At 31.4% G+C, this 16306-nt stretch overlaps 1 protein-coding gene across 1 annotated transcript; it reads left to right on the top strand.

Annotated features, from left to right (window-relative positions):
- Positions 1 to 4350: 4350 nt before the first annotated feature.
- Positions 4351 to 14751, top strand: LOC105141712 (polyribonucleotide nucleotidyltransferase). Its single transcript, XM_011049028.1, has 16 exons — positions 4351 to 4789; positions 5056 to 5211; positions 5308 to 5478; positions 6105 to 6230; positions 6310 to 6471; positions 6655 to 6774; positions 7106 to 7243; positions 7388 to 7550; positions 9107 to 9232; positions 9502 to 9632; positions 9945 to 10164; positions 10258 to 10341; positions 11131 to 11210; positions 11957 to 12100; positions 13352 to 13981; positions 14417 to 14751. The coding sequence occupies exons 1-16, from the start codon at positions 4448 to 4450 to the stop codon at positions 14519 to 14521; spliced, it is 2898 nt and encodes a 965-aa protein (XP_011047330.1). The 5' UTR covers positions 4351 to 4447; the 3' UTR covers positions 14522 to 14751.
- Positions 14752 to 16306: the final 1555 nt, after the last annotated feature.

Genomic DNA, 16306 nt, shown 5'->3' with positions numbered 1-16306 from the left:
TAGTTTATGAAATTTCTTGGTTGTTTATTATTAAAATATTTTAATAAATTTGAAATATGATTTTATTACATTTATAATATTGGACATATTATTTGAATAGTTTTTTAAAAAACTTACTTTAACAATCATAGTTTTCTAAAATATAAATAATGATTAAAATTAAAAATATTGGGTTGGTGGAGATAAATAAAAGATATGTTGGTAGAAAATTTTATTTATAAAAATTTTTAAAAAAAAAATTATATGTTCAGATTTAATACGAAATAATTTTATAAGACCTGGAAAAATTATTTATATTTTAGAAAAACCAAGTTCCTCTGCAACATAGCACAATCAACTAGGATGTTCTATTATAATTAGCGCTTTTTATTGTTATAAGATAACAAATAAATATACGACGAGAAAAAAAGATTTTTTATAATAAAATAATATTAAATTAGGTATAATCATTTTAGTTAAAGGTAAATAAATAATTTTTAAAATGAAAAGACTAATTAATTTACTTCTTAAAACTAAAAAGAGTAATTCATATTTTTTTTATTTGGATTTAGACTGGTTTTATGTTTTTATTTATCTTAGCAAATATAAGGTTTTTAATTAGAATTATTTTTTTATATAAAATATATTTTATTATTATAAAAAAACAGTTAATAAAAAATATCAAAATAGTACATCTAAAATTGACGTGAGATTAAAAGCTAAAAAATCATAAACAAGATAAGATCATCTTCAAAATTTATTTAAAGATTTTAATAAAAAAAACAATCTAAATAAAATCTTCATGGATAATTTACTATTAATATTATTATTTTTATACTGGTTACATGATAATTAAAAAATAAACTAAAAGATTATAATTGTAATTAATAACCATTCTCAAATTGAAAAGTAAGTAGATTTATTCAATTTTTTTCAGGATGGCAATAAAAAGCACAAAGAAAAAAAAAAGAAAAAAGAAAAGACATAAAAAGGTTAGATTCAACTAGGATTGGGTGAAAAAAAATTGATTAAATCAAGAAAATAAAAAAAATAATTTAAAAGGTTAAACAAAAAATTATTAAACTGGTTAATTTTTTTTAAAAATTAACCGATTTGATTTCAGTTTTATAAACATAAAATAAAAAAACTTAACCGAATCAAACTCAAATAAAAAAAACCAACCAAATGAAAAAAATTAAGCCAAAGTTAAAAAAATCAAGCTAAAATAAAAAAAAATCAAGCTGAACTAGTTTAAATTATTTTTTATTTTAAAAAACTAAATAAAAAAAATTATTAGTTTGAACGGTCGATTCGGTTTCAGTTTTTTTAAAAACAATTTGATTTAATTATTATTTTTTAATAAAGACCGGGCTAAGAAGAAAATAAAACCCCTGAATCTAGTACCAAACCCTTTTTTATTTATTTTCAGATTTAAACCCCTTTTTTTCTTGTTTTTTTTTTTAAAAAAAAGCCCCTTTTTTTCTTGTTTTTTTTTAAAAAAAAAACACATGCGATGGGTTGTCTACTTCTTTGAAAAAAATATTGTCATTCCCGGCTCTTAAACCCGCAACCTCCAGGTGATATGCACACAAATCACTCAAGCTAATATCATTATGTTAGCATTCAAACGATTAAGAGAATATATTAACCTGATTCATTATTCATATAGTATCCTAAGAAATCTTTATTTGTTTACTTCTTGGAATTCTTGAAATTAAATTGAATTTATAAGGTTTAATTAATTCATGTGTTTTGAGTCTTTCAAGATAATTAATTTAAATTTCAAATGAGATTTAATTTGTAAAAAATAGCAAATAAATAAGATGGTAGATTCTATTTAATCACGGAAATAAATTTTAATTAACATTAAAAATTATTTTTCCCAAATACCCCTTTTTTTATTTTCTAAGTACATCAACTTTTATGCAATGTTGTTCTCATTGTAGTTAAGAATGTGTTTATAGTTGTTTTTAAAAATATTTTTTTAAATAAATATATTAAAATAATATTTTTATATTTTAAAAATTATTTTTAATATCAGTATATTAAAATAATTTAAAAATATATAAAAATATTAATTTAAAATAAAATAAATTTAAATTTTTTTAAAAATAAAATATACCCTCTAGAAATCAAATAAGAAATACCTTCCAACGGTGACGCAAGTAGCTGACAGCGTTGTTAGTGGAACATTCCCAATGTTACGGAAGTAGACTGGTGAAGCTGTAACAAACAGCGGAGCAGGCGTTGGACATATTCTTGGCTGTTTCTAAGTTGTTAGAGCATCTCTGGTAGAGAGGCTAAATGGACAGGTAAAAATAAAAACTTAATATTTTAGTTTTTTTATTAGTTTTTTATAATTATTTTAATAAACCAAATAAAATATTAAAATATTTTTTCTTTTTAACAAAAGCTATTCTTATATATTTTTTAAACGAGTCAAAACTAACAAAGTAGCATTAACAAAAAAATAAACCAATTAAATCTAGCCATATGAAAAAAAATAACATTAAAATTATTAAAAAAATAAAATATTTATTTATTCTATTCTAATAAAATTAGCTTTTCAAATAGCTTTTTTCCATCCAAACATGTGTGGTAAAAAAAACTATATTTATATTATTTAAAATGATATTTTATCAATTTATCTATTTAAAATAATATTTTTTATTAGGATGCTCTTACTAGATTACCTTTTGAACCAACTTGACTAATTGGTAAGATAATCTTAAAGAAAAAAAAATAGAGAATTCAATGCTAAATAATGTAATATCAAATAATAATTTTTATTTTTTTTTAAAAATATTACAATTAAATCAGGTTAATTTTTAAAACTAGTAGCTCTAATTATGAAATTAAGATAACCATAATAATTATACAAAAATAAAAAAAATCTTGAACAAAATTTTTAACCATAAAAAAATTAAATAGTAATTAAAATAATAAAAATTAAATCTACTATAAAAACTAATGAAAGAAAATAATGAGGAACTTAATAAAAATACAATAAAAAATTATAAAAAATAATTAAAAAAATGAAAACTAAAATTAAATAAAAAACAAATAAAATAAAATGTGGAGGGACAAAATTAAAATATAAAACAAATTAAAAAAATGATAAGAAAGAGTAATTACAAAAAAAAGAACTAAACCTCTAAAAAAAATACCATGGGGTAAAATTCAAAGGAAAAAAAACCAAGAACATGATAAAAAACCAACATTCAAAAGAATGCTTATCATATTTAATATAAAAATAAAAAAAAATAAAACTAAAACAAACTAAAACAAAGAAAAATAAATAATAAAAGGATCATAATTGATTTTTTTTTGTTATTTTATCTATCAAAATAATAATATTTTTAATTGTTAAAAGTACCATAAAAAGTATCAAATTTGATATAAAAATTCAATAAAATTAAATGATAAGGAATGAAATTACAAAAAAAATATTAATAACCAAGAAGAAAACTTAAAATAAAATGAATTGCAATGATAAAAATAAGGATCTAATTCTACAAAAAAAAAAGAATTGAAATCAAATGATTAGCATTAAATCAAAAAATAAAATTCAATAAAAAAATTAAAAATAATAAATAAGAATCAAAAGAATAAGGATAAAATTTGATTAAAAAAGCATTAAAACATTAAATACTAATAAATAAATTTAAAAAATAAATAAATTAAATTTATTATAATTAAATAGATAAGTATCACTTTACAAGGCAAACATACTTTTTGAGATGGAGAAAAGAAAAAAATTATAGAAAAAAATTATTACTGAACCTTCTTGATACCTTAAAAGCTAGTACACGTTTAATCTAATATGTAAAAGGTGAGCTTTTGATGAGAGGCAATATGTGAAGGGTATGAATGTTTTCTGCTTGTTAGTATGTGTTTTGTATATATCAATTTTTTTTATTATAAAAAGATTAAAATTCCATTTCGGTGGATAATTTCAAGAAATTAAAGATTAAAAAAATTAAAAATACACCCTGACCTTAGAAAAAAAATTAACCCAGGAGTCATGTGATAATGACATTGTATAAAAATATAAAAAACCAAAAACACCTCTTAAACATTAGCTGTGTATTTTTACAAGGGTATAAAAGTAATTATACCATACAATAAATATATAAAAATATGATTTTATCTCGAAGTGTGTGTGTTTATTTTTATTTTATTTTTTGTTATCGAAGGACTTATAGTTGTTTTAGTTTTATTTGCAATTATATAAGATCCATGTAATTTTTATATTTATTTACACTGTCTCCTCTCGGTACCCATTTTTTTTATTCTACACTGCAGCCATCCACCCAAACTCAACCAACTTAACCTACACCGCAACACACCCAATGAAAACCGTAAAACCCTTCATGACATTTTCATTAGGAACATTTCCGAACCCCCTTAAACCCTAAAATAAAACCTCTCATTCTCTCTCTCACAGAGTCAATCAGATTTCACTAAAATGCCGTCGATAATGGCAGCAAGTAGATCAAATCCTCTTTTAAACTCGCTCCCTCGCTTCCTCACATGGCGATCCTTAGGGTTCCGCACCATTTGTAGTGGCCGTCTCGGCTTCGCTCCCTCCGATCCTGACCCGGAACCACCCGTCTCCACCGCGGGTACCAAGTTCCTTGAGACCTTTAGAGAAGAATTCGAGATCGGTTCACGCTTAATCACTTTTGAAACTGGCAAAATTGCTCGATTCGCTAATGGCTCTGTCGTTTTGGGGATGGAAGAGACTAAAGTGCTTTCTACTGTCACTTCTTCTAAAGGCGATTCTGTTCGCGATTTTTTGCCTCTCACAGTATGTTATTATTTTTTAATCGGTAATTTTCCTTTTTGTTAATTACCATGTTTAAAACAAACAATGATTTATTATTGGTTTTCAGAAGATAGTGCTCTTTTATTGGCTGCTAGTATTCATATGAAATGAAAATGGTTTACTTTATATAGCCTGCATTAACTGGAATTTCTTGAAAAAAAAAGAAGAAAAACAAAGAAAATGGAAGCCGTAAATGATACCAGATGGCCCTAAATGATGCCGCTGTTCTTATTTTATTTGTTTGAAAGGTTGACTATCAAGAAAAGCAATTTGCTCAAGGTGTGATTCCTAGTACTTACCTGCGAAGAGAGGGTGCACCGAAAGAACGTGAACTTTTATGTGGTCGGCTTATTGATCGACCTATAAGACCACTCTTTCCTGCTGGATTTTACCACGAGGTTCAGGTATGTTGTTACTGTTTTGCCAGCCTTCACTTTTGGTAACTTCTGATTCCCTTTGTATTCTTTGATGTCTACTGATAAATATTGATTTCTTCATAGGTTATGGCAAGTATTCTTTCTTCAGATGGGACACGTGATCCAGATGTAATGGCAGCTAATGCAACCTCTGCTGCTCTTATGCTGTCTGACATTCCTTGGGGTGGTCCCATTGGAGTGATTCGCATAGGAAGAATTTGCGGACAGTTTGTTGTTAACCCAACCATGGATGAGGTGATACTCCATGTGGATTGCTTTACTTATTTTTTTATTCAGAACAATGCCCTGATCAATATTTTGCGGTAGGTTTAGGTTATGAGTCCAGTTCTTATAGTTTCTTGTGATTTGTTGGATGCTTATCATGAAGGCATATGGTTGCATAGTTCTTATGCGAATTGAAATTGTGTGATTTTTGCGCTTAGTTCTTGAAACTATATCCTATTGAATCCTCTCTCTTTTTGGGTTCATTCTTTTGTTCTTTCCTGTCTTCAAATACTATGAGCCTGTGAATCTAGTAATAAGATAGCGACTCTTGTGAGACCTGGAACTTATAGGAACATAGGTGCTACAGCAAATCATATTGGTTTAGTTCATTTTAGCAGAGGAAATTCTTCTACAATCAGTAACAAACATGTCTTTTGCTTGTGATATGAAGAGTTTTGTATTCATTGCTGGTCTATACTGAATTCTTTTTTAACCTACATGCTTGACTCTGAAAACAAGCTTTCCTGGCCTATGATGAAATTGCTTCAAGTAGTTATATACCTTGAAAAGATCTAGAACTAGCCAGTACATGAATATTGGCTTCTGTCATGCAAGTATATCATTCCATCTGATTGGTACTCATTGGGTCTATGCAGCTTAGCTTAAGTGATCTGAACTTAGTATATGCCTGTACAAAGGACAAAACTCTAATGATAGATGTGCAAGCTGGTGGGATCTCAGAGAAAGATCTAGAAGCCGGGTTAAGACTGGCACATCCAGAGGTGAGCAGTTAAACTTTTTATATTTTCCACTATATTTCTGTTTATGGATTGAATTGTTATGCTTCACTCTGATTATCAGGCAGTGAAGTATCTTGAACCTCAAATCAGACTAGCCGCGAAAGCTGGGAAGCATAAGAAGGATTACAAGCTATCTTTGGTGTCAGATAGAACATTGGAAAAAGTTCGAAACTTGACAGAAGCAAAGATTGAAGCTGTCTTTACAGATCCTTCGTATAGTAAGGTGCGTGAAAATCTGATATCAACGAGTTATCCTGCTGTTTAAGTTCTTTGCACATGTGTGTTGAGCATGCTGTGTTTGCTTGTGTGCATGTAAGTGTGTAAGATATGAACATAGTGATTGCACTATATACTATATTTCTCTATGATTTCAGGTTTTATATCATACTTATTTTTACTTGTTCAGTTTGAGCGTGGAGAAGCCTTAGACAACATTGCACAGGAAGTAAAAAGAACCCTTGAAGAAGAATGTGATACAGAAAGCTTAACAGTTCTTTCGAAGGTTGTAGACAGAGTACGAAAAGGGGTAAGCTGTGCGCACAAATAGTAATCTAATGGCTCACTGTTTAGTTTTTCATTAATATTTTATTGCAAATTTACAGGTGGTTACTAAAATTTATTCAATTTCCTTTTCCTATTCTGATTAGGATGAGCAATGGACTGGTACCAATGAACCTTTTTTTTTCTCTTCAGTAATTGATAATTTTATCAAATTTTATAGGGCTGGCCTGCATAGTTTCCTGTGGAATTAACAGCACATTTTTCTTTTCCAGTCATATTAGCTGTTTGCATTTATTCTTATTTTGTGACTTGGATTGCTCAGGGTTCACAGTTTTCAAATTTTGTAAACATATCAGGTTGTCCGCAACAGGATTATTGCAGAGGGATTTAGAGTTGATGGGAGACGCCTTGATGAAGTGAGGCCATTGTATTGTGAAGCAGGTTATTTACCTAATTTGCATGGATCTTCACTTTTTTCTCGTGGAGATACCCAGGTTAGTCTGCTTCTTTTTTTTTCCTGTATTTGATGACATACAGTGCTGAAATGTTTGATCAAGAAATATAAGCACATAATCAAGGATAATGCTATGTTTTGTTGAGAGTATTTTTGACTCTAGGGTATATTTGATAATCTCTAGGTTCTTTGTACTGTCACTCTTGGTGCACCTAGGGATGCTCAACATCTGGATTCCTTGGTCGGACCCCCAACAAAGCGTTTCATGCTTCATTATAGTTTCCCTCCATTTTCAATTAATGAAGTTGGCAAAAGAGTTGGTCTGAACAGACGTGAAGTTGGTCATGGTAAACCCAATTTGACTTTCATATTACTATGTCATATGAGTGAAATAATGAATAGTACAAAAGCTTGTTTATTTCAAGTTGACCTTCTGAGACTTCTGATAATAATTTTCACAGCTTGAGTTAATTCATATTTGGCAGTTTAATTTCAAAATTTGTCAAACTTCATATAATTTTGATGGAGCTTTAGTTTTTCTACAACATGTATTTCCTATTTTTTGGTGTTGTTTTGGAAGTTTCATAGAGCAAGCAAGTCCATATTCCATTCAGCTTATTCTGTGTGCTTATTTTATTTAAGTGCAGTTAGTCTAAAATGGTGCACGTGTTACCTTCCAAACACTGATGAAAGACAAGTAGGTTTTTAACTTATCCTAAAAAATATGGTTGGAGCTGATATGTAGCTTAACAACAATCAACCACTGTATACAATATAAGTAATCTGTTCAAGAATTGGCCTTACTGTATTTGTATTCCAATCTTGTTTTTATATGATTCTAAAATAGTAGCAATGTAGTACTTGGAAATGAATAAATTACAGAACCAACCTAGAAGTAGTGGCATACACAGGCTGTCAGATCTTGTTTATGACACTAATAATGGAATTGTATTTTTGTTTTTGGGGTTTATATTTTTTATATGCTGATGAATGGATGATTTAAAATTATTTGGACAACCATACACACACACACACACACACACACCTTTTACACCATGTTTGGGAGACTAGAAAATGAGTGAAAAGGACATGGGGAGAGGACAGTGTTTTTTTTCTTGCTTGGGAACTTGAGGGAGAGAAACATTGGGGGGGGGTGATTTTCCCATGCGCCTTTACCTTTTTTCATATGAGAAGTTATAGACTTGCAATTGTTCTTGACAAGTGTTACATTAATTTGACGTAAATGGTACAAAAGTATTTTATCTTCCACTTTCTTTGATTAAAAAAAGGAAGAAGAACTTATAACTTCATTTCCCTCCATCTTCACTCCATCCAAAGTCCAAAAAAAAGTGGAGGAAATGCTAGTCTCCTTACCTCCTTTTATCCCATGTTTACACCCCTCCCCCCCTCCTTTTCTTTGTTGTTCATTTTTCTTCCAAACATAGAATTAGAGATTTTTGCTGTATTTCTATAGCAGGTTGTAATCAATTTCACTTGACAAAGAAGAAAGATCAAAACATTCTTGATGGGTAAGATAAAGAGACCTTAGAGCTTAGTACCTTGTTGACCTGCTGGTGCCATTTTTCCTCCTTAGTTGATGCTTGAATGCATATAATTATTATTCTCAACTCCTGTGGTTGCAAAATATAGTATAACATGTGTGGAAAAATATATAGCTTATGGTCTTCATTCTTTTTAGAATTCTTAGAAAATAGTCATTGAGAATTATTAGCTCCAAATGACCAAGCACTGAATGATTCAGCATGGTGACCTATTTTTTCTTGGCCTTGATTGTGTTAGAACTTCGATAACCTTGCTCTGCAATTGATGGTTACTAAAGTACCTATGCATCTAAATGATTTTCTAACCCATATTTTGTGTATGCTGTCTTCATCATTTCTAGGAACTCTTGCAGAGAAAGCCTTGCTTGCTGTTTTGCCTCCTGAGGATGATTTTCCATATACAGTTCGTATCAATTCAGAAGTAATGGCATCTGATGGTTCAACTTCAATGGCAACTGTTTGTGGAGGTTCCCTTCTCAACTTACAACTATAACAGCTCATTGTTTTCCCTTTGTTTGTTGTGCATATTACCTGCCTAAAAAGTTGGATTGAACTTTCTTGTGATTACCATAGGATAAGTTGACTAGGCTGTCAGGAATTTTGGTACAAGTTCTACAAAACTTCACAGCTTTAGTTTGTGTCATATGACTATATAAATCAATGCGGCTCTATTCATTTATGCCTTTTGTTAATAACTAGCATGACATATGTTTCCTTTTCTCCTCCAACCAAATAGGCAGTATGGCCATGATGGATGCTGGCATTCCATTGCAAGAACATGTTGCTGGTGTTTCAGTGGGTCTTGTTAGTGAAGTTGATCCATCAACTGGTGAAATTAAGGACTATCGTATAGTGACTGATATTTTGGTGAGATTCTTACTTGGTTTGTTTGCATTATTGTATTGTGGATTGGAGTATATTCTTTTACATCTTGGTAACTTTTTAATTTCAAAAGGTCATTGCAAGTTGTTAGGATTTTTTGCTCGTTATTTTCTTCCTTAGTATTGGTTTGGAAGCTTCTCTATTTAACTAATGTCAATCTTATCTGCTACTGTTATTAAGCAATCCTTTGGACTTGTACGAGAGTTTCTTTATTTTTCATGTTATCTGTTTTCAGAATTTGAAAATCCTTTCAAACTTTTGCTCAGCTTCTTTTTTATTGGATTTGGGTTCTTCAAGGGCCTGGAAGATCATTTAGGGGACATGGACTTCAAAATTGCTGGAACACGTAAGGGAGTTACTGCAGTTCAGTTGGATATAAAACCTGCTGGAATTCCTTTAGATATCATTTGTGAGTGTTTAGAGCCAGCTCTTAAAGGGCGTCTTCAAATCCTTGCCCGCATGGATCAAGAGATTAGTGTACCACGCACCCAGGATCATAGAAATTCTCCTCGATTGGGTTGGTATTTCAACATCCTCTATGCGTGTTTTCTATCATTGTGCTGATTATATTCATTTTCTACCTGCTCAAAACTTTTCATCCATGATGCAGCTACCTTAAAGTTCAGCAACGATGCTCTTCGTCGCTTGATTGGGCCTCTAGGTGTTCTTAAGAGAAAAATTGAAGAGGATACAGGTTCAATTCAAACTTGACAATGCTATGTGTGGCATGATATAAATTATTATAGCTCCATTCAATTGATAGGGTCTTTTGGCACTGAATTGTGATTTGACTACTAATGCTTTACCATTTGACTATTGTTTGATACTTCTCCATAATATCTGATAATATATGGCATATTGAGAAGAAATAATGCCTGCATGTGATGCATTTTAAAAACCTGGCATTTCTACTCTGTTTTGCCTTTCAGGGTGTTCGTATAAATTAGTATGAAATTCATCAATTCAAACTTTAGTATATAGGACACATCCATGAAAGTATATTCCATATTCAAGTCTTGGTCAATCATCCCATTTCCTACTTGCTTTCCTTATTCCCATATGATTTGTTAGAACATTTCAAACTTTTTGGGGTTTTATTTTAAGAATTTCTCTCAGTAGTTCATTCCTTTAATAATATGTACAAGTGTAACATGGTTCACTTTAAGTTTGGGACAGGAATATTAGCTTGTGTTTTTTAAACATATAGGCACTGTAAGGTAGGGATGAGTTATCAATGACAATTTACAAACATGTTATAAGTATTTCAGACTTCTGGATCATACAATTTTTTTTCCAAGGGAAACCAATCCATTTCATAATTTTTTTATGCTTGCCAGTCTGTGGTAGCCTAATGCAATAGTTTTTAGAATATTCCAAACAACTCTTCATGCTGTAAATTTTAGAAAATTTCAACTACTATGATTGGATATCCATCTGATGTTGACTATATTACAATTTTTGTATGCATTATTGCATAATCTAGGCGCACGGATGTCTGTAAGTGACGAAACACTTACTATACTTGCCAAGAATCAGACTGTGCTGGAGAGAGTGCAAGAGAAGGTTTTGTTTCTCTTTTGTGTTCTGTTCTGCCATTTACATCTTTCCTTATTTTCATTGAGATCTGCTTCTCTTGAGCACTGCACAAACATTGAAAAACTTGAATTTTCATGTCAATAGCGCAGTTATTAGTTTTAATTATTCATATCACGCCTCAGAACTTTGCTGCCTATTTCTCAAGCTTTGGAACTATTAACAGAAAGAAATCCACAGTCACTCCAGGAGATTTTTCATGCTAATTTGAATGCAAGGGAACCAAGTGCTTCGAGGGTTTTAATCTGAATCCTTAATATTGTCAAATTGCTCCATTCTCAAAGTATGCGAAAGCTGTTCCCTCCCCCACTCCAGGAAAAAAGAATTTTAGATTTTAGATAAATTTCTCTCTTTTCATGTTTTAGAAATAAAATGCAATATTCTCTGGGATAGAATTTTAGATTTTAGATAAATTTCTCTCTTTTCATGTTTTAGAAATAAAATGCAATATTCTCTGGGATAGAATTTTAGATTTTAGATAAATTTCTCTCTTTTCATGTTTTAGAAATAAAATGCAATATTCTCTGGGATAGAATTTTAGATTTTAGATAAATTTCTCTCTTTTCATGTTTTAGAAATAAAATGCAATATTCTCTGGGATAGCAGTTTTACCCTCATGTGGCAATATATCCATATTCGATGGTTTAATGAGTGGTGATTGGGAGATCTATTGCTTGTTATAAGTTGCATGACTGCTTCTACATTTTTCTCCTCAGATTGATTTTATAATCGGCCGTGAAATTGAAGTTGGTGGGATTTACAAAGGCATTGTTTCTTCAATAAAGGAATATGGTGCTTTTGTAGAGTTTAATGGTGGCCAGCAAGGTCTGCTACATGTTTCTGAATTATCACATGAACCGGTATGAAATAGCATGGTGACATAATGTAAATTGGAGCTCTATTAATTGTCTTCCCTTCATTTTCTGCCTGGCTGTGCAATTTATTTGGGTCCAATATTCTGTTGCTTAAATGCCCAGTAGGGAGACATGTTATAGAAATGCATAAATCTCTGGCAATCTTATGCAATTTATGTTCTGTTCTTAAAATGGCATGATCTCTTCATCCTTGGGATGAATTTAATTGAAGATTATCAAAGCATATTTCTTTTATTTTAAACTTGAGTTTGTTTGAGTCCCAAAGACTCAAATTTACCAGCATAGGAAGTTAATTGGACCTTATACTTGAAAGTGCCAATTTCAGGGTGTTTATGATTAGCTGAGGTCATCTTCTATGAACTTTGTCCTTGTTGAATGATCAAATACGGTCTTGAGTCTGTTGTGTCTTTGTTGAGCATTGTCCTTTGCTAGTACAAATCAAAAGGTTTTATATTTTTTTAATATATCTTGTGGTGGTTCTTTTATTTTTCCTTTTGCCTTCTGGGTTTGGATAGAATATGACACTGTCATATGACAATTATTCATGGAGCTAAAAGGCCTTGGGAGTGAATACTAGCAAAAAACAAGGGAGTGGCATGAAATGAAAAAAAATATAAATAAATCAAATCTACCACCTTGGAGAAAAGAGCAGTTTAGTTGCAGGAGTGGGAAGGCCTTGCTGTTTTGGGGGGCAAGATGCAAGTTGGCAAGCAGCCTGGCCTGTCTCATGTTTTGCAAAGAGGCCATTGGTCGGGCCAACTATCATTTGATTGTTAAGTTTTGGAGTACCATGCTTTAAGTAATTGCTGAGGGGCAAATATTATCAGCAGAATCTGTTACCTGGATAATGACAGTTGCATTCAATTGTCTGAATAGGACACCTTATAGAAATTATTGAAAAAGAAAGAAAGATGGACAACCAATTAACGGAGGGGAATTGGCTATCAAGTCGTTATGGATTTTTTATGCCTTTTTTGAAACATTTTGTTTTCATGGTTTGGTTATATTTTGCTTTTCAGTTGTGATATAACTCTTTGGTGCATTTGATTTATGTTTTGAAACAAAATGTGATTGGAATTAAAGAACATCCTATCCGTTGAAATTTATGCTCAAAACTCTGCTGCTATTGATACCTTCAGAATCAGATTTCTGACCTAAGGGCTTATGAATGGATTAACATTCTTACGGTTCTGTGTTAAGTTCTACATACAGTTTTACATCTTTTCTCCTCAACAGGTCTCCAAGATTTCAGATGTCATATCTGTTGGGCAGCAGCTTTCCTTGATGTGCATAGGGCAGGATGTCCGTGGCAACATCAAATTATCCCTTAAAGCAACTTTACCCCAGTTGAAATCTAAGAAAAATAATGTTACTGAGGAACCTGTTCCTGTTATTAAAGAAGCACCTAAAGTTTGGACCTCAGTTGGGAATTTGCCTAATGAACAAGAAGAGCAGAAACTTACAGATGCTGAGTTGATGTTAAGTAGGAGCACTGTAAAGCCCTCAACTTCCTCGAATCCTGGTTTTCTGATTCGAAGTGCTGCAGAGTGTGATGAGGAGGACAAAACTGTCAGTTTGAATCAGGGTTCTAAGAGCAATTCTAAAACTTCACAGGCTATGAAACGGGATCGCAAGCGAAAAACAAAGGTGCCTGAAAGTGATGATTCTGATGCATCAATCTATAGTTCTGGTCACTCTTCACATACTGTAGATCATTTGAATGACGAGGACGCCAAAGTGGTGTCACCTTTGAGTGCAAAAAGCCTGAAACTTGGAATGAAGATTGCTGCCAAGGTTTATCAAATTCGTGCACTTGGGTTAGTCCTTGATTTGGGTAATGGAGTTCGTGGAATGTATCGGTTTGAGGTACGCATTGCTAATGATTTTGAATTGGCATGTATTTCTTGTACAATATTTTGCATTTCCTAACTTATTTATTTGCTGCCACTGCATAGTAATCATTTTTGAGAACCACATATTATCTGTTTGTTGGTTGACAGCCTACAGAATACAAAAACAATCTTAGTAAATTCATTCATTCATTTATAGTGAAAGGGTTCCAGTCTTTTTAAAGCTTTGACAACTTTTTTATTGTAAAAATCTGATTTCAAATTAGGGGCACCGTTTCTAGGCGATGATTGTTTTTGTGTTTTGGTCTTTTGTTTTGTTGATTTAAGGGATGTCTTATTCTCGAATAAAATAAAAATCTGAAATTCAAATGACATTTCCTTTTTCTCTCTCCATTTTCTGCTTGGCTTTTCTTGGGTCCGTGAAAATCACCATCTTTGCATCTCCATGCAGACCAATGGAAAGAGGGACTTTGAGATTGGTGATGAGTTGCTGGTCAAGTGTACAAGCTTTTCTAGCAAGGGACTTCCAGTTATGTCCTTGGTGGATGATGAGTGATGCTCATTGACTATCCAATGTCTTAACATAGATGGCAACCAGCAGGCGCTGAATTGCAAGAAGCTCTTGTATCTACCAGGAGCTGGACGTCAAAATGGTGATAGAAATTTTGATTGAAGTTGCACATGATTGAGATTTATTTATGTTCAATAATGCAGTCTTCGGTTTGAGCAGCATTCTCACTTGAGAAAACTATGCCTCCCCCCACCCGGCCCCCTTCTTGATACAAGGAGACTCCAATACAAAACTATGCCTCCCCCCACCCGCCCCCACCCCCCTTCTTGATACAAGGAGACTCCAATCCAGAGTGTAGTACGGAATGGGATGACAGCATGCCGGTTAAACTACAGGTGATCAGCAAGTGCAGTATTATTTAAACGCGTGATAAATGGTCATTTTGGCCGTGAAATTCTTGTTTAGCTAGGGTTAGCGAGATATCTCTGATTATAATCTCGTTTTAAGAAGTTGGTATCTATAATAGTTAGAGAACAGCAGTGGCCTTCTGTTAGAAAGGTAAGGACAGTCTAATTATAGTATATTAATTTTGCTCAATGTTTTTAAGCAAATTGAGTGCTGGAATAGCTCTAGGGTTTGCCTATTTCATCTTATCTTGACATCATGAAGTTGGAAGAACATTTGTCATTCTCTCCGTTTTATTACTTTTTCCAGCTCTCTACTCGGATATTTTAAAATTTTAATATGTGAAATCGGCTGTTATTAGGCTTGAAAGCCATTGAAAGTTTTTTGGCCTTTCAAGGAAGAGGAGTCGAGCAGTCAAAGCCCCTCGGTGCGCGTATGCATGAACTAGCAATTACGGTAAGGAATGCACATAAATGTATGCAGTTAAGATAAATTGTTAATTAAACAAATCAAATTTCATCTTTAGTTTAAAGCTTTATTATTGTTATGAAAAAGCTTGAATAATTTACTACTCTGCTTAGAATGTTCATGGACATGAAATATAACTTTATAATTATTATTTATAAGAATATAATATAACTTTTTAATTGTTATTTATAAGAATATTAGTAGAACACAATACTTTATTATATCTTGAGTGCAAATTAACTATAAAATACACATTATATGAGATTTTAACATTCGAATTAAGGTTTTTATACAATATTAAGATAAAATATTAATTTTTAAAAAATATTTTATTCATTTATCATTTTCATATTCATTTGATTTTATTTTATTTTTTTGAATAAGCTTGAGTTTGATTTAAAAAAAAAAAACCAATTTTAAACACTCTTTTGATTTTTTTTAAAAAAAAAACCAATTTTAAACACTCTTTTGGAGTATCTTCAATTCAAGCTTGGCTCGAACTCAATATAGTTCTTATGAACAAATCTCAAATATCATGAAACTGGACTTGATGAACCAAAGCTCGACTCAGCTCATTAACAAACCTCTCTATATGTGTTGCAGATTTTATTTTATTTTTTGTTAAGTATTGTTTGATTATTTTCAATGGTTGGCAACGTGGGTTTTAGATATTTTAATTATTTCATGGTTCAGAATACACTTAAGAAATTATTGTGATTTTATGTGTAAAAGCAATTAAATCACCATTGACGATAGCCACAAATGACAAAGTATTAGGTAATATGCTAACAGAGGGTGCCTTTTTGGTATGCCGTACAAAAACATGACACAACAAACGGGATTGGACTGGACTAGATAATAGATGAGATTGCAATAAACACTTTTTTTTTTTTTTTTGTAATGGAGAGCATAATGGCAGATGAAGCTCCTGCAAAAGTTCATGTTGGTCCCTGATTT

The sequence above is a fragment of the Populus euphratica genome, unplaced genomic scaffold (genome assembly GCF_000495115.2).
Source record: "Populus euphratica unplaced genomic scaffold, PopEup_1.0 scaffold126.1, whole genome shotgun sequence".
NCBI lineage: Eukaryota > Viridiplantae > Streptophyta > Magnoliopsida > Malpighiales > Salicaceae > Populus > Populus euphratica.
Note: the sequence above shows the minus strand (reverse complement) of the source record. Positions and strands in the feature narration are given on the sequence as shown.